Below are 22,307 nucleotides of genomic sequence, written 5' to 3'. Positions count from 1 at the left end.
CAGACCTTTCACATCCTTTAATAAAAGGGGCAGACGAGAAGATCTCGAAGGTCTAACCTTCACTGTTCTAAGCCCCTCCCAACTCTAGCCTTCCCTGTTCTAAGTTCCCTCAGAGCCCTGACATTCCTTGTTCTAAGCCCCCTCCCAGCTCTGACCTTCCCTGTTCTAAGACCTTTCTCAGTCCTGACACTCCCTGTTCTAAGCCTCCTCTGCCCCCAGCTCTGACCTTCCCCGTTCTAAGACCTTTCTCAGCCCTGACATTCCCTGTTCTAAGCCTCCTCTGCCCCCAGCTCTGACCTTCCCTTTTCTAAGACCTTTCTCAGCCCTGACATTCCCTGTTCTAAGCCTCCTCTGTCCCCTAGCTCTGACATTCCATTATTCTGTGATTCACCCTGGATTCCCCAACCCCCTTTGAAAAAAAAATAAGGCAATTTTCATAAATGAACTTACTATACAGTATAGCCACAATTCCTTCTCGTTGACCTATTTCCAACTGTCAGTTTAATTGGGCAAGCCCTGCATTCTGCTCCAAACAGATGTTTTGAGGGCAACTGCGGCTATCCTTCCAGAATGACCAAAGGCTTTTCACATTTCATTTAATCCTCACAAGAAGTCTCTGAAGCAAGAGGAGCAAGAATAAGCAAGCCCATTTTACAGATGAAACCCAGCTCTGACCGCCCTCCCGTTTGGAATCTAATTCCACCTCAAACAACAAGTATTTACAGAGAGCTGCTATGTATCCTGTGTATCCAGTATCTATGACAGATACTGGGGATGCAAACATATTCCCTGCTGCCAAGCAGCTTTCGCACCAGCCGGCCTCTTCTTTCTGGAACATTCCTGCCTCCACACCTTTACCCGATAGCTCTCAGTCCCTCTCCTGCCCATCCTTTCTCATGGCTAATATTGTGCTCCCCTTGTTAAGTGGGAGCTCCTTCGTCTGGATCAGTCTCTGATGAGTTCTGCCTCGGATGGCCTCAAGGGGCATCTCCAGCTGGATGTCTGATAGGCGACTCAAGCTCAGCCTGGGGCAGATGGCACTCACTCATTCACCCAAACCCTCCCTTCTCCCAAACTCCTCCCAGTCACTCAAGGTCACGGCCTCCAGGTCATCCTGGCCTCACACATCCAGGGACCAGACCTGGTTTCTGTCTCCACAATGTCTCTGGCCTCCGCCCCATCTCTGCTCACAGAACCAACGCCCTACTCCAGGTTCTCCTAGCTGCTCCTCAGGAGGGTCTTCAACCACAGCCATCCAGGGGATTCTCCTAAATAACGTATTAGTGTCCGCCCCATAATCTCCAGGGCCTCCCTCCAAATAGCGACTCCTCTGGTTAGGCCCTTACAGCTCTGCACAGCCTGGTCTCGACCACCCTTTCCAGCTTTATGATGCATTGTTCCCCTCCACACGTCCCACGGTCCAGTCAGACTGACTTTCTCTCTCTGCTATTCCTGCAATGCCACCCCTCCTGCCCATCATAGAATCTTTGCTTCAAGGCTCAGCTTAAATGCCACTTTCAGCTCGAAGCCTTTCCTGTTCCCTCCAGCCGCTATCATCCACTCCCCCACCACAGCTTAGCCCTCTTATTGTCCACACACCGTACTCTTTGGATAGAGTAGAAGCTCCTTGAGGGCAAAGACATCTTACTTCTGCCTTCCAGTCTCCAGCACTTAACCCAGCCCCTGGAGAGTAGCAGGGCTCAATGAGGGTTTGTTCATCGGCTCCATCTGGCTTTGATGTTGTCCCTTGTCCCATCCTTACCAACGGTTCTCACCTATTGATTTAGACAGGCCTCCCCTGGCCTTGCACACCCAATAATCCCAGCGACTAAAGACTGTGCCAGCGGTCCTCGGCACCTCCAAAAACAGGTTTTGCTCCGCCCCTTTCATGTGGCTGGCGGATGGCTGCGGAAATTCCATCTCAGATCTAGGCTCTAGAGCCTGACCCGGATGTGGCCTCCCCCCACCTGGGCTGGCTCTCACCGGTCTCTCCAGACTTAGTTCAAGTGGCTCCTCTTCACACATCCCATTCTCCAGCAAACCGGCTGTTTCCCCGAACTCCACAATCCATCTCCCACCTCCAGGGATTGCCCAAGCCGTCCTCCCTCTCAGAATCTTCACCATCCTTCTTCCGCCTCCAGGGATTGCCCAAGCCGTCCTCCCTTCCAGAATCTTCACCGTCCTTCTTCCGCCTCCAGGGATTGCCCAAGCCGTCCTCCCTCTCAGCATCTTCACCATCCTTCTTCCGCCTCTCAGAACTGTATTCCTTCTCTCCTCCAGTTGCCTTGAGCTGACTTATCCCCTCAGGAACATGTGTAAGTTCCTTGAGACAGGAGCCAGCCGCTACATTTTTAAAAAGTCTTTGAATCCCCAGGGTTTGTCTGAGCTCCAGATACACCAAAGTACTGCACCGGATTGAAGATCTCACAGCCTAGGGAGTTCCCTTCCTGGACATAGATGGAAGCCCATCCTGGGTTGCGCAGGGTGTACCACCATTGTCCGATTCCTCCCAAAGTCCACCCCAGGGTATGCCTTGTATCCTCTTGGGGAACAAAGAAAGCGCTCTTGACATGTCTGCTGACTTGAATCTTTCCAAACTCCCCCATGGGCCTTTGTCTAATTACTGCCTCCAACCTTTGCTGTCCAGACCGGTGGCCTCCAGAGCAGGCCAAGCACTTCTAAGAGGCCCTGGCAGAACCCCCACCCCCACCTGGGGCTGCACAATCAATCTCCCAAGGCACTGGGTGAGGGGGAGCTGACAAACCTCTGGGAAGATGCAAACTCACTCTCCTAATTTCAACAGCAGCTCTAATTCCATAATTGGTGGATGGGGAGAAAACAAGCATCTGATTTTAAAAGCACCGTCATCGAGGTACTTCCTCCATTTGGACCCAGGCAGATTTCTGAGGCATTTTCCTTTTAGAAACACATGTGAAAATAACCTGGAAGAACTTTGTGCATATAAATATACGCATGTCAGGGTGCTCAAAAATGTTTACTGGTGGGTGCACAATCGATCAATCGACAAGCATTTATTAAGTGCTCATTAAGTGGCGCCTGAGTAGGGCACTGGGCCTGGAGTCAGGAAAGATCTGAGTTCAAATTCAGCCTCAATTACTAGTTGTATGACCACTTGACCACTGCCCGCCTCAGTTTCCTCATTTGTAAAATAAAGACAATAACAGTATCTATCTCCCAAATAAAGGGCTTTGTGAACTTAAAGTGCCGTAAGAGCTCCTTCTTATTACTGCTGTGTTGTTACCACCTAGGCCCTGGGAACACAAAGACAAAAAACGAGACCAAATCCCAGCGCTCAAAGTCAAAAGAGTTGAAAGGGCCCAAGTCCAGAGCTCCTGCTTGGCCCCGACCCCTGTGGTCTTGCTGAGTTATTGAACTTGCCACATACAGACAGATGTGTATGCATGTCTGGCTTCCTCAACAAGAGCTGAGACCCCCCCCCCCCCGAAGACCAGCACAGGCCAGGGCATCTGCTTCTTGGTGCCTCTCACAGAACCCAGCTCAGGTCCCGGTACCTTCTGGGTTTGGGGGAAGTATTTTTAATGGAAGAATAACTAAAGCGGACACACCTGAAGCGTGTGAAAATTCTTTTAACTGTTCCCAGACTCGTTTTCTCTGGGCTCAAATGGGCTCTCCTCCAAGCCCTCTTGGCTCCTCCCAGGTCAAACATCTTCACAGCCAGCAACCCCACCCCCTGCTCTCTGCCTGCCCTTCCCTCCTTGCCTGTTTACCTTCATCTCCACCCACCTTTCAAGGCCCAGGCCCAGCACCTCCTCCTCCACAAAGTCTTCCCTGATGCCAATCATCTTCTCTCCCTCTGCCCACCCCAAGCTCCCAGCAGCCAGCTGTCAAGCCCTTTGTGATGGCAGCTCCACCCTGATCCTGAGATAGGGAATGCACAAGTGATTCTCCACACTGTGCAGCTGAGGGTACTGTGGCCTGAGAGGTGGAGGGACTCTCCCAGCTGAGATGCTGCAGATCTCCTGCCTCCCAGCCCTTCCATAGCCACTCTCCTTAGGGGTTCACTAGGAATAGTGCTGGAAGTGAGCTCAGAGGCTAGCTGGGCCAGGAGTTCTGAACTTGGGGGTCTACGGACCTGCTTTGTAAAACATCTGGAGAGCCACAATTCAGTGTGATTGATTTCTGTAGTAATCTATGCATTCTGTGTTTTGCCTTTGAAAACAAGATTCTGAGAAGGGTCCATACATTTGCCAGACTCCCCAGCACAGGAGAGTCATGACACACAGAAATGAAGAATGTACTCTGGTCCAACCCTTTCATTTCACAGGTGAGTAATTGAGGCCTAGAGAGCTGAAGTAGGCAAGTCACGCCCAAGGCCGTGGCAATAACAAGTATACCATCCTACCACTCTATGGTTTGCGAACTAAAGGAGATACTTCCTGCTGCTGTTTGCTTCTCAAACAGCATCTATTAAGCATGTACTATATACCAGACACTGTGCTATGCCTGGGATTACAGGAAAAAAAAAGAAAGACAATTCTGCCCTCCAGGAGCTTATAGTCTAATGGGGAAAGCCAATACACAAAATAAGAGTTGAAAAATGTGGGGAGGGGAGGTGCCCATGCAGGGGCACAGCGGCTGTGTCTGGAGAATCACGGATGACTGCTGTCCTTTGGGGATTACATGTGCCAGGGAAGCGACATAAAGGACATCATTAAAGAAATGAATAACCAGGAAGAATAGGCCCCCTCCCTCATTGTGCTTTTGGCATCCACAAGACATGAAGAGAAATTAAGGAAGACTGCCGGCACATTGGACAGAAGCCCTGTGGCCATTATAAGGAGCATGGAACGGGCAGGCATAGAAGAGCCATGGTCTCCATCACTGGAGGGAATACCAACATGGATGAGATCACAGCACCAGATTGGAGCTCCAGACTCATGGATCTCCCACTAGACTCTCAGCCCCTTGAGAGCAAGGAGGAAGCCTCACTTACCTTTTTCCATCCCCGGTTCCAAGTATAGTGCTTTGCATGTCAGAGACTTTTAGCATGGCTACTGAATGAATGAATGAATGATTCAGTGCACCACTAACTAACACGGGGCAGAAAGCATTTGCTAAGCAAGAATACACTCCTTTCTGAAACCATCTCAAATTCTAAATGAGTGCTGCCCCAAAGAATAAGGTTTCATTACCACTTCCCTTCAAAGGCTTTAGAAAATTAATAACAGGGGGGAGCCAAAAGTAGGCCTTGGGGCGGAGGCATTTCCAGAACAATTTTAAAAAAATAAAATGGCAACTGATTATTTTGTGATGTGAAACGTTCAACAGCAAAATGGAAATGCTAGTCTTCCCTTTGCACACAGACAAACCGAATAAAAGCTGTGACATTATTAATCACCATATTCAGTTATGATTGATAGACTTCTCTGCAGCAAAGGCAGAAAACCTCGGCATGCAATCTGTCCTAACAGCTCTCGATATGGTAATATTTCCCTCAGACGAGGGGAGGGGAGAGGGGAGCGATGTGTCCAAATACCTGCCGCGGTGGGTTACCACCGAGTGTGCCAGCCAACCGGGAGCTGATGAAAGCCGGATTAAGAGGGGATGCAGCTAAACCCAGAGCTTAGAGGGTCGACAATGGCTCCATTGTGCACCCAACATCTGTTATGGAAACAGGCGGCATTCCACCACCTCTAATCCTTCTACCCTTCAGCCAAGACTTCATTCTTGGAACTGCGTGAGGATCTCAAAATACCTCCTTTCAAGTGGGGAAAGAGCCCCGGGCTCTGGAGTCAGAAGACTCGAGTTCAAATGCTGCCTCTGATGTTTGCTACCTCTGTGACCATAAGCGGGGCATGAAACTTCCCGGAATGAGGAGGTTGAGCTAGAGGGGCCTCTGAGGCTTTGCCCAGCCCCAGATCGCAGAGCCTATGATTCTGCCTCATGGGGTGGCACAATGGAAGGAGCTCTGGATGTGGAATCGGGCTGGAGCCAAGCTCTACCTTTGGTTAGCCACATGACCTTGAGTCGGTAAAATTCTCCAAATCTCAGTTTTCCCCCTCTGTAAAGTGGGGATAATACTCAACTGCATAACTTGCAGGTGGTCCTGAGAAAGCCTTTTACAAACCTTAAGTGATATAGAAATGTGAGTTGTCATCACTGTAATTATGATGATGATGATGCTTTAAGGTTTGCAAAGTGCTTTACAAATATTATTTCATTGGATCCTCACAAAAACCCTAGGAGGTAGGAGCTGCTATTATTATCCTCAGTTAACAGTTGAGGAAACTGAGGCAGACAAGTCACACAGCTAAGAAGTGTCTAGAGCTGGATTAGAACTCAAGTCTTCCTGACTGTAGACCCAGCACATACAGAATGACATAACAGACCATGAAGGTTTATACATGAGTTCCTATGATTAACTCCTTCAAGGAAAAAGAGCCAATGGTGACACAGGGGATGATAGGCTGCCATACTTCGAGTCAGGAAGCTCTGAGTTCAAGTGCTACGTCTGACCTTTCCAGTGCTGGGGCCCTGAGAGCTTCCAGTCACTCCCCAGGACTTACCTCCAAAGCCTCCCTGACAGAGTCATGGCTCCTTCATGGGTCTCCATAGATTTTGAGCAAAGAGTAATCTCAGAAATTATCTCAAACCAATCATTTCACAGATATGGAAACTGAGGCCCAGAGCAGAGAGCATTAGACTGTGAGCTCCATAAGACAGTGCCTAGCACACAGTTGGCACTTAATAAATGCCTCCCTGCCCAATTGAAGTGACTTGCCCAAAGTCATCCAGGGAATAAGCAGCAGAGCCAGGGGAGGGACTCAGATCTGGGGACCCCAAGGCAAGCACATTTTCTGCTGAACTTGTCTTCTGAGCGCAATTCAAAGGCAGATAGACATGATGCCCAGTCAATGCCATCTAAAAGCCCAGCGCATTCATTTATCTGGCATCACTTTGAGGTGGCCCAAGGTAATTTGGGCTTCCTCAGCCTTGACTCAGAACCTTGGTGGTCCCTTTCTTATGTATCAGCCATGTTCCATGTTACTACACTTCTCTGGGAAAGTGACAGAGCCCTCAAGTAGACTGGAAGCCCTGTGAAGGCAGGGCCCCCATGTCACTCCTCTAAGACCCAGCATTCTGAAAGCTGGACTGAATGGATGAACCAGATGGATGCAGGGGCAAGTGGGTCAGATTTGGAGTCAAAAGACCTGGTTCAAACCCTGACCATGACGCCTCAACAGGATAACCTTGGACAGCTCCCTTCCCCTCCTTAGGTTTCAGCTAACTCCTGGGAAAGATGGCAGCTAGATGGCACTGGACCCGGAGTCAAGACCTGAGTTCAAATTCAGCTTCAGACACTCACTGGATGTGTGATCCTAGGCAAGTCACTTCACCTGTCTGCCTCGGTTTCCTCCACTGTGCAATGAGGATAATAAGCCCTTTTTCACAGGGTTATTGTGAAGATCTAATGAGATAATATGGTTAAAGGGCTTGGCACATAGTAGGCCCTATTCAATACTTATTTCCTTCCCTTCCCCGACATACCCTTATCGACTCACATACAAGCTTGTAAACAAGTATCAGAGGCCTCGGGGGTGTCTTAACTTCCCTAACTGAACAGAACATTTTTAAGATCTAATATTCAGTCTTGAACAGGGGAAGGAGCTCTGGGATGCCTCCGAACACTGAGGCATTCTCACGGCAGGTCATCGTGAGACTGGAGGTTTTCTTGGAAGGCAGCTGAAAATCTGGGCTTCCAAATGACCTCTGTGCTCTTCCATCAATTTCTCTGATGGTTCTGTGGCCCTACTAGGCTGACCAACTCAGACAGCCTTGAGGCAGCAGAAGAGTATGTGAGTGTAATGTAGGAATATTAACACCCGCCAGTGTGCACAGCAGGAATTAACAATTAGCCAACATGTGAATTGTGGTTCAATTAACATTTCTATTCTCAAGGCTAATCATTTGTTAGTTTAAGTGAGACATTAGGCCTTGATTAGAGATGAAACTGTTGGCAGGGTTGGGCTCCTGGGTGGAAAATGCAAGGTGTGTGAAATTTAACCATGCTTGTGGAGAAATCCAAAACCACTTGCCTTCCTTTGCTAAAGCTAACAGCCCTAAGAAAGCCAAACGCTTTTACTTAAAACCAATAGGCTTGACAATGGAACAATAAATGGAATCTCAATGAATGAATCTGTGGTTTGTTCTGCCATGCCCCAGACACTAAACAGGGCATACTTCCCCTAAGGTATGCATTTCCTCTCCGAAGTAGGTATTCAATTCACATCTGTTAATTTGACTTGTGGCTCCAATTACATTTTCCAAGGAAAGGGACCCACAGGCTCCAAGATTCCAACTGATTCCAGCTGAAAGGGCCCTCTGAGGCCATCTAGTCCAGCTGAGATGCAGCAGTTAAATGATCACTTGCCCGTGGCCAGTCACACAGGTCGTGTCAAAGGTGAGATTTGAGCTCAGGTCATCGGATCATAGATTCTGAGCTTGTAGGGACCTTAGAAACCATTGAGTCCAGCCCCCTCAGGAGGAGCCTGAAGCTCAGAGAAAACAGGGGACTTGCTCCCAGAGAGGTGGCGAATTCTATACAGGGTAGGGCACCACCCCAGCCTTCCTGACTCCACCCACTACACATCTGTCTCCAGAATCAGGGGCTTGTGCACATAAGAAGCACAAGAAAGTAGCTAGAAGCAGGGCTGGGATTCAAGGAGACCTGGGTTCAAGTCCTCCCATTGTGTCCCTGGACAGGTCATGTAAATTCCCAGCTTTGGAAGAGGAAGCTGCAGAGCCCTCCCAGACTGACTGGAAGAGAGGATTTCCATCCCGGGGAACTCCCCAGCCGGAGGAAATCCCAGATCTTGACAGAACAAGCGGGAAGCTCGGTATGGTCCCTGCCTCCTGGAGGGGTTAGGACTTGGCAGACTTCAAAGCTCCAGGTAAATAGTGGGTGATTTCCACAAGCAATGGAGGATCTCCATGATCTGACTAAGGTGGGTGCTAGCCCATTCCCCCTATCTTCACTTATTCGATGACAAAGCCAGCTTAGAAAGGACCCAAGGAAGGAGATGTTTGCCTTCACGTCAGACAGATTTCTGACAGACTGGAAAGTGGGCAGCCATGGAGCATCTTGGGGCTCAGAGGAGCCCCCGAGGCCACCCAACCCAACACCTCATTCTGCAGAGGAGACCAAAAAAAAGGAATCGCCCAAGGTCACCCAGAGAGGTGGCTTAGGGCCGGGGCTCCTGGCTCCCACCAGGGGTTCCTGGTGTAAAATTAGTCAAGAATTCAGGAAAGTGGGTTAGATGGATCAGGATGCCACAGAACTCTCCCCTACAACTGATCACTGGGATGACCAGTGAGAGAAGTGCTTTCACACATGAGGGCTTCAAGGCTGTCGTAGGGTTTTTAAAAAATACTTGAAAATCTCAGAAGAATTCAGCAGAGGAAAATCAATTAGGCACTGTTCAAATTGGCATTTTAAATGGAGCACTTCCAGCCACAGTCCCCGCTTTGTTAATATAATTCATAGGCTTCATGCTCAGAAAGAGGCTGATCCACATTCACATTCTAGTAGAGGGACAAATGTTCGGCTACTCACGTGGATTTTGAGATCACTACACTGAGCCAGAAACACTCATTCAGCACCCACTGTTTGCAGAGTTCATTCTTAGCTACTAGGAGAGTGATGTAGCTTAGATAAAACCTAGCCCTGTCCCCCACCCTTCCAAAGAGCTCACTGTTGAGAAGGGGCCAACCCTGGTTCCAGGCATGCATAAGCTTACCTGATAAGTGCATTCTAAAGATACCAAGCCCTGGCTGACATTTGAAGGTAGAATCCTGGAGAGCTCCAAGTAGGAGGTAGCATTGAAATGGCCCGTTAAATGAATGAGGGGGGAGGCAAGGTATTGCAGGTATAAGGAGCTGTCCAACTGAACCAGAGAAGTCCCACTGTGAGCTGAGGTGGGAGAGGCTGGGGTTTGCCTTCTCTCTGGATCACCTCCTACACCTAGCATAAGAGTCTGAGCTTTATTCAGAAGAGCTGGGAGCCAGGGAAGACTTCTGAGCAGAGGAGTGACACCTACAACCACCATTCCAATAACAATAGCAAGGAAGTATGCCAAGCACAGGACATAAAAAACCGGCTCCTGCCTTCTGGGAGCTTCCACTCTATTGGCCAGGATGGATGGGTAACAGATTATTCTGACCATATGTGAAGGGTGAGTTAGAGGGGAGAGATTGGCAGTAGTAGGGATGGGATGATAGGCTCACGGCCTGAGACACTCTGAGGGCCGCTTATGCCAAACCCCTTCTTTTAGAGTGGAGGAAACAGCCCTAGAAATGTGAAAGGGTTTTCTCAAGCTCATGCAGGCCTGGAACCTACTCCCTCTAGCCCCCAATCCAGCCCTCTTTTCACTGGACCATGCAGGAGGCTCATAGAAACTGCCTGAGGATACAGAGCACCTTCCCACAATAAGTGAACATACAATAATGGGCTGGGAGACGCTGGTGATCTTGGCCTGTGTGGCACATGATGGGCATGGGCATGGGCAGCTGCAACGCCAGCCCAGCTCTGAGAAGCCAGGTCTGCTCAGACGCCCATCACCAACCCCAGGGAGAGTTAATACAAAGTCATTAAGATTATGAGTCTTCTCCTTGTCATTCATTCCAATCAACACCACACAAGGCAAGAAATCCAGCCAAATATAGGCTTCAGATCAGATCAGGACAAAAATATCTCCTCAGCCGAGAAGAATCTGACGTGAGAACTAGTGACAACATGTGGTTTGGTCCCTGGTATTTACCTCTGGTAGCTGTTACTTTGGGCCCAGATTGGAGGGGAAAGCGATTTAGAGAACATTCTATGTGATTATACCTTTTCTCCTAACAGGCATTCGAGTTGATTCAATGACCTGATGTTACACTGTCTCCCAGTCACCCTGAAAAAGAAAAAGGCAAGAAGATGAATAGCTGACACAAAACAAAGGAGGAGCAGGCCAGATGCCTGGAGTGGGCTTACCCAGAAGACACATCTGCGTCTAAGCATCGGCACTGGGGCTGGGCAAACCAAATAAAATGAAACTAAGACGTAGACAAGGCCAGTAATTAAATAATAAGGGACCATTTCTACCTGAATGCCATCAAATATAAGGATGACAAGAATGAGAACACCGTCTGTGTTTTTTGTATTATGGTCACTGGTGACCCAGGAGACAATAAGAAGCCACCACCAGGGGGGCACCAGCAGGATGCAGCAAGTTACCAACCATTACTCTCTCACCAAAATAAGTGTAAATAACTTGTGTAAATAGGGTTGTGCAGGACCAGAAAACAGGGTGGGCCAGTCATGTAGCAAGAGGGACATATCGATGTCATGGACAGTCCGGGGATTGCCCTGGCATCCACGAAACCCAAAGAAGGGCGTCCAGGGCATTGGCTGAGCCTCCAGGGAGGATCTCTGGAAAGACATGAACAGCATGCAATGAGAAGTCTGGGAGAGACTGGGACCAGCCCCAGACAAAGGAATTCTCACATGAGTAAAATGGGATTCCTAGCAGCTCAAAGCAAGCTGCTCATGGCTGTGCCACATCCCTTTAACGGACTGCAAACTCCATGAGGACAGGACCATGAATTGTCTTTGCAGCTTCCTCTGTCGCTAATAGCAGAGGAGTCCTCTAACATTAGCCAATGTTTAAAAATTGTTTAACTGTCGAATTTGAATGGAGTCTTACAATTTTTGAAGCTTTTATTCATAACAGAGGTTTAGACAAAGGGAAGTGACTGCAGGGCCAGTAGGACAGGCAGGATTCAAACCCAGGGCTTCTGGCTTCACATCCAGCACTAAGTGAGATGCTTACTCTGGTATGGCTCAAGGAAGATCTGTCCTGTTCTTAGGCTCAGGGCAGGCAGGGGTCACGAAAAGGACCTTGAAGATCATCTTGTACAGTTCCCTCATTTTACAGACAAGGAACTGGGGCCTGGGAAAGTGAAGTGACCTGTCCAGAGTCATCTAAGTAGTCAAGTGGTAGAAGTCGAATTTGAACCCAGGTCCTCTGACCCCAAATCCACACTTTATTCCAGGCACTGCAGACCTGACTCTCTCTTGGGTGGTTCCATGCAACAGAAGCCTCAGCCCATAAGGCCATGGCTGGAAGAGAGCTGAGAATCATTTCATCCAAGCCTCTCAATTGACAGATGAGGAAACTAAGGCCCGTAGCAGTAAAGTGATGTGTCTCCTAGACCTAAGCACTATTATGTCCTCCACATTACCTTCATCAGCCGTCAAGGGGCAAGGAGTCAACAGAGCAGGGATAAAACTGCTTTGAAATGTAGCAAGTGATCCAGGGCCCCCAGAACAGCCCAGGCCCAGCTTAGGCTCAGCTGAAATAGAAGAAATGTAGTCTTTTCCAATAAAAAGGGGGGAGGCATCACCATCTCTTTCACCTCAAAGGAAACAAGGTCAATGGGTCCTATGACAAAACCAAGAAAATCCAAGTTTTCACCTCGGTTCCTTTTCTCACCCCCTTTTTAGAGCACAGCTCAAATGGTAGCTTCCATTTCTTCCCCAATGGAATTTTTCAAAAGAGTGCTTCGATGTAAAGTTTGCAAAACAAACAGTAATCCCTTGAGATGAAATTCGAGATTAGGATGGGGTGCTTTAGAGCAAGAATCATCAGGCTCCTTGTATTAGGCCCCCAGAAGCCCTTGGTGAGTCACAGCCCATGAATGGGAAGAATGCTAGAGCCTGCTCAGTGGGGATTACAGAGTCATTCTTGTGCTAAGGTCATTGGAGTGGGTTCACCTAGGAAAAGGAAGCTGATGTTAAGAAAGGAGATGTTCTTAAAATAGATAGCTAACTTCACTTTTGCCATTGTTACCAGCTCTCAATGGCAAGGGGAAAATCATATGCATTTAAAAGGACATAATTTGAGTCCTGTTTCCTACTAAGAAAGAATTTCCTAAGTCACCTCTGAGAAGCAGAAAACAGAATCTGAAAGGTGAAGCAGGGCACCCATTGAGAGAGCCACTGGGTCTAGGAACAGGGAACAGATGTGATCTTTCCTGGTCCAACCACCTATGGAGAGCTAGGTTCAGTTCTGAGCATCATAGTCTAGGAAGGACTTTGATTCTTTGGAGATGTCCCGGAGAGGGCAGCTGGGATGGAGAAGGCCCTCTAGTTTGTGCTAAATGAAGACTCCTCAAAGGCTCTGCCCTCAGGATGTTTATCTTGGAGAAGCAAAGACACAGTTTTCTTCAAGGATTTTGTGGCAGCTGAGAGAGAGCTCAGAGTTCATCTCATCCATTCCTCCTATTTTACACATGAGGAAAGTGAGTCCCAGAAATAGTAAATAACTTGCCAAGATGAGCTGGGATTCCAATCCAGACCCTCATCATCATGAGAAACAGGATTAGACTTGTTCTTGGCCCCAGGAGCTAGCCCCAGGAACTAGCAGTAACACATGTTGTAAAGAGAAAGACTTAGGCCCAAGGCAAAAAGAAACTTCTATAATCCAACTTCCAAAAGTATAATGGGGTCTCTTGGGAGAAAATACATCCCCTCTGTCTCCAAGCAGATGCTTGGGGCCCCTTGTCAGGTGTGTCACAGAAGGGCTCCTTGGATTAAAAGGGAAGGAACTTGTGGGCTCTGAAGTCCCTTTCAGCTCTGAGACTGTGATTCATTTCAGAGGAAAATGAGGCCCATTCATATCACGCCTGCCTGCACGTTTATTATTACACAAATTTATTTTGTTTTGCTCTATTTGTTTGCCTATTTTAAACTAAGAACCACAAAGCCATGATCACCAAAGAGCACTGAATTTGAAGTATGGGGTCCTGGGTTCAAATTCCATTTCTGTCCCTTGTGTGATTTTGGGCAAATCATTTTCCCAGCATAGACCTCTGTTTCCTCATCTGTGGAATTTGTCCAGAGCTTCTGGGGCCTCTTCCATGTCTAGAGCTCTGTGATGCCCTATCTGTCTGACCTTGGGAAGCCACTTCCTCTCTGGGCTTCAGCTTCCTCCACTGAAAAATGAGGAAGTTGAAGGAAACAGCTTCTGAGGTCCTTTCTAGAGTTAACCCCTGTGTCCCTCTGAGCCTTTTCAAGAGGAAAAAATGAGCAGCTGGCACATAAACAAATTTAAGAATTTAAAATTTTGCCTTTTGCTTCCTTCTTTTAAGTCCAGTTAATATAATGACTCCTCATTGCTAATATGCCTTCGGGTTACCTCACCGCTCTGACCCTGGAGCAGGGGTTGTCTCCTTTGTTTGTGTTCTGGACCCCTTGAGCAGTCAGTCTGGAGAAGCCTGTGGATGGACCCCTTTTCTGAGTCCTGTTTGTAAACTATAAAATAGGATGCAGAGGATTGTGGAGAAAACCAGGGAGAGGGAAATCAAGGTGTCACTTTCCCATCCGGGTTTATGGATCCTCTGAATTCTAACCGTGGACTCCAGGGCAAGAACTAGCTCTAGAGTTCTGTATGTTACTTTTCAGAATGTTTTACTGCATTATTATAAATTACAATATTCATGATGATAACCCTCAATCCTGTAGAACTTGAAAGTTTACAATCAATAAACATTTATTTAGCGCCTACTGTATGAGGTATGCTAGGTACCAGACACTGTACTAGGTGCTTAACAAATACAAATACAAAAGCAAGGCATTACATCCTAAAGCTTATTTCAAAGTACTTTTTCCTCCAAACAATCCTGTGGGGTTGGGTCTGAAAGTATTATTAACCCCATTTCACAGACAGAAACTGTGACTTGCCCTCTGAAACACTGTCACTCCCACCTCCATCTGTTGAACCTGCTCCCATCCTCTACCACCAGCCTCAAACACCGTCTTCTCCAGGAAACTCTCCCTGATTGCCCAAGTACAATGGGTTTCTCTTACCCTCTCACCACACTCTGATTTCTGTAATAATTATTTGCACACCTCTTATCTCCCCCTGCTGGATCATAAGCTCCTTGAAGCTAGCCACCAAGTCTTAAGGGTCTTCTTATCTTCTCTCAGACATGGGCATTGTCCAGTGCTTACCACACTGCCTGGCACATAGTAGGTGCTTAATCAACGTTTATTGACTGACTGAAGGAGGTATTTATTAAGCATTTGTTGAATGAATCATGAATAACAATGGATCCATCAATTAAATTAGTTCTGATGCTCTTAAAGTAACTTTACTGTCTCAACTCTGGCTCCTGCCCACAGGCCCTGGGCTTTGGAGCAGTCTAGGCTGACCCAAACCCAACATGAAAGTCCCAAGACACTTTCATGTCATGCTGCCATGTCCCTGCCACTGGCTCCTTGCCCCCAACCCCCTTTTCCCCCTCTAACTCTGGTATCAGCCATCGAATCAACACCAGCCATTCCAGAAAGTCCACATGGATCAATTACTCACCCTGCCCTGCCTACCACTGCCCTCTACAGAGTCTTCACCTACTAGAATGTAAGCTCCCTGGGGGCAGGTACTGTCTCCCTCCCCCACCCCATGTTCAATGCTCAGCACATCACCTGAACAAAGCCATTCTTTTCCACTTGTTCAGAGTTCACAGATCCATGTCCTCCCGGGCACTGGCCCTTCACATCTCCAGGCTGACTAGAACTCCTTGAGCGTAGAGATGGCCTCATTTTTGTCCCTGGCACCTTCTCTGACACTTAGCATGCCAGACACCTACCCAGGGAACTCAGGGGAAGTGACTTGCTCAGGGTCATGCAGTCTGAGTCAGTTGGCCTTCTGTCTACTCCCCCATGCTGCCCTCACCTGGCACAGAGCAAGCAGTTCATAAACATTCATGGAACTGGCCCCTCAGCAGAGAGTCTTTGTGAGGCGCTGTGGCCGCTGCTCTGGGGCTGGACCTGTCCACACCCATCTGGGCTGGTTCTGTGACAAGAAAGAGCCAGTCCATCTATGAGGCTGGCACTCACAGCCTTGCCAGATGGGCAGCACCTGCCAAGGTGTCAGAGCCAGAGGGAGAGGCTGACACCCTTGAGTCCCTCTGGTCCAACTGCCAGAGCCCAGGGTTATTCCATGCCAACAAGAGGCACCCAAGGAAGCTGTCTACACCTGCCTCTATACCCGTATTTTCATAGGAGCCATAGAGCCAACATTGGATTCCATAGAAAACAAGCCACTCCTTACCTTTTTAGGGAGTGAGCATTTGTGATCAGTCTGCCAAACCTAGCCAGGAACTCCAGGTAGGGCACTTCCCCATTGCTGGTAAGAGGTATCTACAATGCAAGACAAACAGCAATAAAGTGACTGTGTCCAGAAGAGGGGAACTCATTACTAGTCTTCACCTCCTGACTCTGCACAGCAGACTTTTTATAGGATGGGCAGTTGATTCAAAGGTTCCCAACCATCCCCTCCAAGACTTAAATGGACCAGACATCACCAGCAGTCCAGATGTGAGCATTACCCAATGAGAGGATACCTAGGTGGCTGGTGTGGGTACCAGAGGAAGCCAAGTACTTCTCCAAAATAATCCCAGCAGCCCCCAAGTGACTGAGGACCCAGGCAGAATCTAGACCTTAACCTCTGAGCACCTGGAGGACTCTCTGTCCCTTAGTAAAACTAAAACGTGGAGGAAAAAAAGAAAGATTCTGCCTTATCTATATCATAGTCACTGGCTTCTGAAGACAATAAACTGAGTATAAATATGCTTTGATTCCCATCCAAACATATCTATGAGCTCCAATTTCCATTGCAGCAGAAAGGTTTACAAGTCCAAGCAATTAGCCCCCACTCCAATTGGATGCAAATTTGGAAGCAATAGATCAGTCCATTCAACTCATTTCTGCCAGGGTCTTTTAACTAGCTCTCATCCTGGGTCAGTCCTTCAATGCTTGTTTTTCTCTCCATTGGCTTTTTTAGTTCGACAAAAGCAGGACAGGAATGGATTCAAGGGTTCTGGCAACCACAGTACCTGGGAACCTTCCTAGAATCACAGACTCCAGATGGAAGAGGACTCCATCTAGACCAGAAGCACCTGTTCAGGGACAACGGAACCCTGCCTTAGGCACAACCCTCCCTTCACATCGCTGGGATCTTTCCTCCTTCCGACTCCCACCCACTGGTCCTAATTTTGACCTCTAGAGCTCCCAACAGAATCAGCTTAATCCAGCTTTCAGATGTGGAAGTCAGATCAGATCCCCCACATCCTCTCTTCTCTATCCCAAGCATCCTCAGTTCTTTCAGCCGTTCCTCCCAGAACGTTGTTGCCCCTTCCCTCAAGATTTGGCAGCCCCCGCATCCTCCAGACAACAAAACCAAGAATAGATGTGACCGCTCTTCATCACACTGGGTTCTGTCAGGCATGCCAGGTAACTACGATGGACAAGAGGATGCCAACAGCACATCTCCCAGACTGGACGGGCTCCCCCACAAATCCAGGCCCCCAAAGGAGACGCAGAATTTGTAGCCTCAGGTCAACATATGAGTGGATAGCACTGAGGTCCTGCTCAGGCCTTTCCTATATGTGCAGGCTTAGGGAGGGAGGGAGGCCCTCCACCAACCCGAGGTGAGAGCGGGAAGGCATCCTCAGAGAACAGTTAGCCTAGATTGTAGTGTGCATGGAGGAAAGCAGCAATCAATCAATCAATGTTTACTAAGCACCTACTATGTGCCGGGCATTGTGCTGAGCACTGGGGATACAAAAAAGTGAAAAGAATAGTCTCTGCCCTCAGGGAACCCCCATCTAATGGGGGACACAACATGTAAATAACTAGGTATACGGATAGAGACAAGATACATAGGGAGTACATACAAAGGAACTTTAGAAGAGGGAAAGGCTTAAGGAACACTTGAGTTCAAATCCAACCTCAGACGTGCTCTAGCTGAATGACCCTGGGCAAGATGCTTACCAGCTGTCTGCTTCAGTTTCCCCATCTGTAAAACAGGGTTAATAACAGCACTGACCTCATGGGGTTGTTATGAAAACCAAATGAGATAATATTTGTAAACTGCTTAGCACAGTGCTTAATAAATGCTAATTCCTTTCTCCTTTGAACAAGCATTTATTAAGTGCCTACTATGTGCCAAAGAGTGCTTTACAAATATTCTTTCAACTGATCTTCACAAGAATCCTGTGAATTAGGTGCTATTATGATCCCCATTTTGCTATTGAAGTAACTGAGGCAGACAGAAGTTAAGAGACTTGCCCAAGGTCACAGTCTTCTGGACTCCAAGCCCAGCACTCTCTCCATCCCCCCACCTAACTGCCTCTGCAAGGATGGCATTACAGAACCAGGAGGCCCCTGGAAAGAAGACCTCCTATAGAAAGTAACACTTGGTCATTCCCTAATTGATAAATGATCAAAGGATATGAACAGGCAGTTTCCAGAGGAAGAAATTAAAGCTATCTATAGTCACATGAAAAAATGATCTAAATCCATATTGATTAGAGAAATGCAAACCAAAACAACTCTGAGGTACCACACCACACCTACCAGATTGGCTAACATGACAAAACAGGAAAATGATAAATGCTAGAGAAGATGTGGGGAAATTGGAACACTAATGCATTGTTGGTGGAACTGTGAGCTGATCCAACCATTCTGGAGAGCAATAGCCCCAAAGGGCTATAAAACTATGTATACTCTTTGACCCAGTAATACCACTACTAGGTCTGTATCCCAAAGAGATGATAAAAATGGGAAAAGGTCCCACGTGTACAAACATATTTATAGCAGCTCTCTTTGTGGTGGCCAAGAGCTGGAAATTGAGGGAATGCCCATCAGTTGGGGAATGACTAAACAAGTTGTGGTCTATGAATGTAATGGAATGCCATTGTGCTACAAGAAATGAGGAGCAGGCAGATTTCAGAAAGACCTGGAAAGACTCATATGAACTGATGCTGAGTGAAGTGAGCAGAACCAGAAGAACACTGTACACAGTGACAGCCACAGTGTGCGAGGACTGACTTTGATGGACTTAGCCCTTCTCAGCAGTGCAAGGATCTGAGACAACTCCAAAGGACTCATGATGGAAAATGCCATCCACATCCAGAGAAAGAACTAGGGAGTGAGAATGCAGAATGAAGCAGACTGTTTTCTTTTTCTTTTTCTTTTGTTCTGTTTTCGTTTTTTTTTCCCTTCTCATGGTTTCTCCCATTCATTATAATTCTTCTATACAACATGACTAATGTGAAGATGTGTTTAATAGGAATGTACGTGTAGAGCCTATGTCAGATTGCAGGCCATCCTGGGGAGGGAGAGGAGAGGGAAGGGAGAAAATCTAAAACTTATGGAAGTGAATGTTGAAAACTAAAAATAAATTAACTAATAAACAAATGGGGAAAAAAGAAAGAAAGTAACACTTGAGCCACAGACCCTAAGAGGTGCCAGGGAAGGGGAGCAGCTCATTCCTAATCCAGTGAAGTCGATCTGGATTGAAGGCAGGGCAGCTTATTGGAGCTTGAGAGAGAGAGTTCTTTGGGAGAGCCCTGCCTCCCGTCCGGGCAGCCCCATTGCTGGCCTCCTCCTGGCCCACAGTCACCAGATTGCCTGTTTCCTATACATACCAGAGCTGTAGAGTTGTATATGTGGGGCGGGGAGCGGGGGGGGAGTTTCTGGAAAGAGAAGGATTTCACTCTGTTCCCAACGAATTCTAGCGTGTCCCCCCCACCTCCGTTCCCTGGCCTGTCTCTGTGTCTCCAACCTTCTTCAAAGCCTCATCTCCGGAGCTCCCCTTCTTTGCAGCCCTAGTCTCTTCCTGACACCCCCCCACCTTCAGGCCCCTGGCCAGGCCTGGAATGCCCCTCCCCACCTCGCCTCCTCCTCTAAGAATGCCTGCTTTCTTCCTCTGAGGCTCAGCTCCAGGCCTTTCCGTCAGGCTGATATCCCAAAGGCCTCTCCCACAAAATGACCTCTTTATTTTTAAAAATTCTATCTCTGTTTCTATGTGTGCATGTTAGCAATTAAGCTCCTTGAGGGCAGGGACCTGGCACAGTGCTGTACACATAGTAGGTGCTCCATAAATGCTTGAGAGCTGATTGACTACCAGACGTCATATTGGTTCATCTGTGTGTTGTATCTCTGTCTCCCCACAACCCCCACCCCATTAAACTGTAAGCTCCTGAAGGGCTGGGCCTATGGGTGTGGCTTTTTTCATCTTTGATTCCCAACCCTAGTAGAGTGCCTGGTATACAAGGGGTGCATAATAAAATTACACCAGCTCCTATTGTCCCAATCCACTGGCACCAGTCACCCTGGCCTATGGCTCTAGAGGGCACCTGTATATTTCCAGAAAAACTTTTGAAGCATCTACTGAAAGTTGGCCAGTAGGAGCCTATGAGGCTGGAGCTCAGGTTGTCTCTACCAACAGGCCCAGAGTCTACGTTTTGGGGGGACATTTGCCAATTTTTTGCATAGAAGCATGACCTCCTGCACCACAGTCCTCCTTATCAAGGCATGGAAGTGATCCTGGCTCTCAAAAGCTCTACCAGCAGAACCCAGGCTCTTACTACCAAGCTAGGAAGGCTTCAAGGATGGGCCTGGCGATGGACCACAAATGATCTTTTCTCAGGGAGTTGGCCTCACTCCCAGCAGGCCCATGACTGGGAGACTGGCCACCAGCAGACAGATTTGATGACCAGCGACTACAGTCTGAAGGGGTCACAACCAAGACTAGAGAGGTCCTGAAGTGTCACTAGGGAATCTGCTCAATGTTTTGAGCTACCATTGAGACGGTTGCTGGGCTTTCAGAGGCAAGAGCTCTGAGGGCAAAAGGCACCAAGAATCAGTACCTGCTTGAGAGAAAGAAACAACAAACATGTCTGGAAAATGCATGGGAAAAGCCTGTGAAATCTGAGGACAGGAAAGTCAAGGCCATGGGGGTCAAGAGTAGAGCTGGAGCCTGCCAGAAATTCCTCTTTGGTTATTTGTTTTCATAACAACTGACTCCAAAGTGTCAAAATGGACCAAGTAACTAAGAATAAGCCACAATGAGCTGGTGGGTCTGAGGCCAGACTGCCCAAAGAGCCCAGCGTGAGAGCCCAGGGAGGAGCAGCTTCTGTGGAGAGCAGGCCCGGCTTTCCAAACAATCACCCAAGACAGTGATAAACTGGAGGTCATCCAGAGGGGACGGCCAGGGTGGCCAGGGAGTCAGCTGGGGGAGCTGGAGGTTCACAGCCTGAAGATGAGGAGCCTGGGGAGGATTGAAAGGGCCGAGGGATTAGCCTGGTTCTGCATGACCCCAGAGGGAAGAATGAGAAAGATTGGGGGCAAAGGAGGACAGAGACACCCATATTGACTCTGGGTGAGGACAAACTTCCCTGCTGACAGCTGTCTCAGAAACAGACTGGGGTGCCTCAGGCAGGAAGTGATGAGCTCCCCATCCCTAGAAGTCTTCAAAGAGCAGCTAGATAACCCCATGTCAAAGATGGTGCAGAGCAGATTCCTGTTCAAGTATATACTAGAGCAAGATCAAATCAGAGAGGCCTATGAAGCTGCCGAAAAACCCAACAGCCAGTGTAAGAATGTAGAATCCCAGGGATGGAGAGGCCTCCAGGGTCACTGGGTCCAAACGCCAGCTAAAACACCATCCTCCTACATCAACTATACTGTGAGTCTGTGTGTGCGTGTTTCCAGTTCAAACTGCCCACCCAGGACACATTCTTGCCATCGCTTGTTCAGTCATGTCTCACTCTCTGTGACCCCGTCTGGAGTTTTCTTGGCAGAGATTCTGGAGTAGTTTGCCATTTCCTTCTCTGGCTCATTTTACAGATGAGAAGACCAAGGTAAATGAGGGTAAGTGACTTGCTCAGGGTCACACAGCTAGTGAGTGTCTGAGGCCAGATCTGGACTCAGGTCTTCCTGACTCCAGGCCCAGCACTCCATCCCCTGCATCACCTAACTGCCCCCTTTGCATCAGTATATTTACCCAGATTTATTTATTTTGAGTGTATTTGCCCAAATTGCAAGGGCCTTGAGGGGAGGCTCCACAAGAGCATTACTACATACACCAGTTGTATGACATGACAACTGGCTTCTTCCCAGAGCTTTCTCATAGGAAGTCATAGCTATTAAAGCAATGGTAAGCCCAGAGAACAGAGAACATCAGAGGTAGAGGGAAGCTTAGAACAGGGGATGTCAGGGCTGGGAAGGGCCCTAGAACAGGGACTGTCAGGGTTCTGAGGGGTCTTAGAACAGGGAAGGTCAGAGTTTGGAGGGGCCCTAGAACAGGGAAGGTCAGGGTTCTGAAGGGCCCTAGAACAGGGAAGGTCAGGGCTGGGAGGGGCCCTAGAACAGGGAAGGTCAGGGCTGGGAGGGGCCCTAGAACAGGGACTGTCAGGGTTCTGAAGGGCCCTAGAAC

At 48.2% G+C, this 22,307-nt stretch overlaps 1 protein-coding gene across 1 annotated transcript in view; it reads right to left on the bottom strand.

Annotated features, from left to right (window-relative positions):
* The window catches only part of EFCAB6 (EF-hand calcium binding domain 6), a gene marked incomplete at its 3' end in the record, with an annotated part of 228,542 nt that overhangs the window by 160,922 nt on the left and 45,313 nt on the right, over positions 1-22,307 (bottom strand). Inside the window, exons 3-4 of the mRNA XM_036760831.1 lie at positions 16,137-16,225; positions 10,871-10,934 (exon numbers count right to left, since the gene is read on the bottom strand). Coding sequence (XP_036616726.1) covers positions 10,871-10,934; positions 16,137-16,225 — 153 coding nt within the window. The remainder of the gene's footprint in view (positions 1-10,870; positions 10,935-16,136; positions 16,226-22,307) is intronic.

The sequence above is a fragment of the Trichosurus vulpecula genome, chromosome 5, assembly GCF_011100635.1.
Source record: "Trichosurus vulpecula isolate mTriVul1 chromosome 5, mTriVul1.pri, whole genome shotgun sequence".
Lineage (NCBI taxonomy): Eukaryota > Metazoa > Chordata > Mammalia > Diprotodontia > Phalangeridae > Trichosurus > Trichosurus vulpecula.
This window is presented reverse-complemented; position numbering and strand designations above follow the sequence as displayed.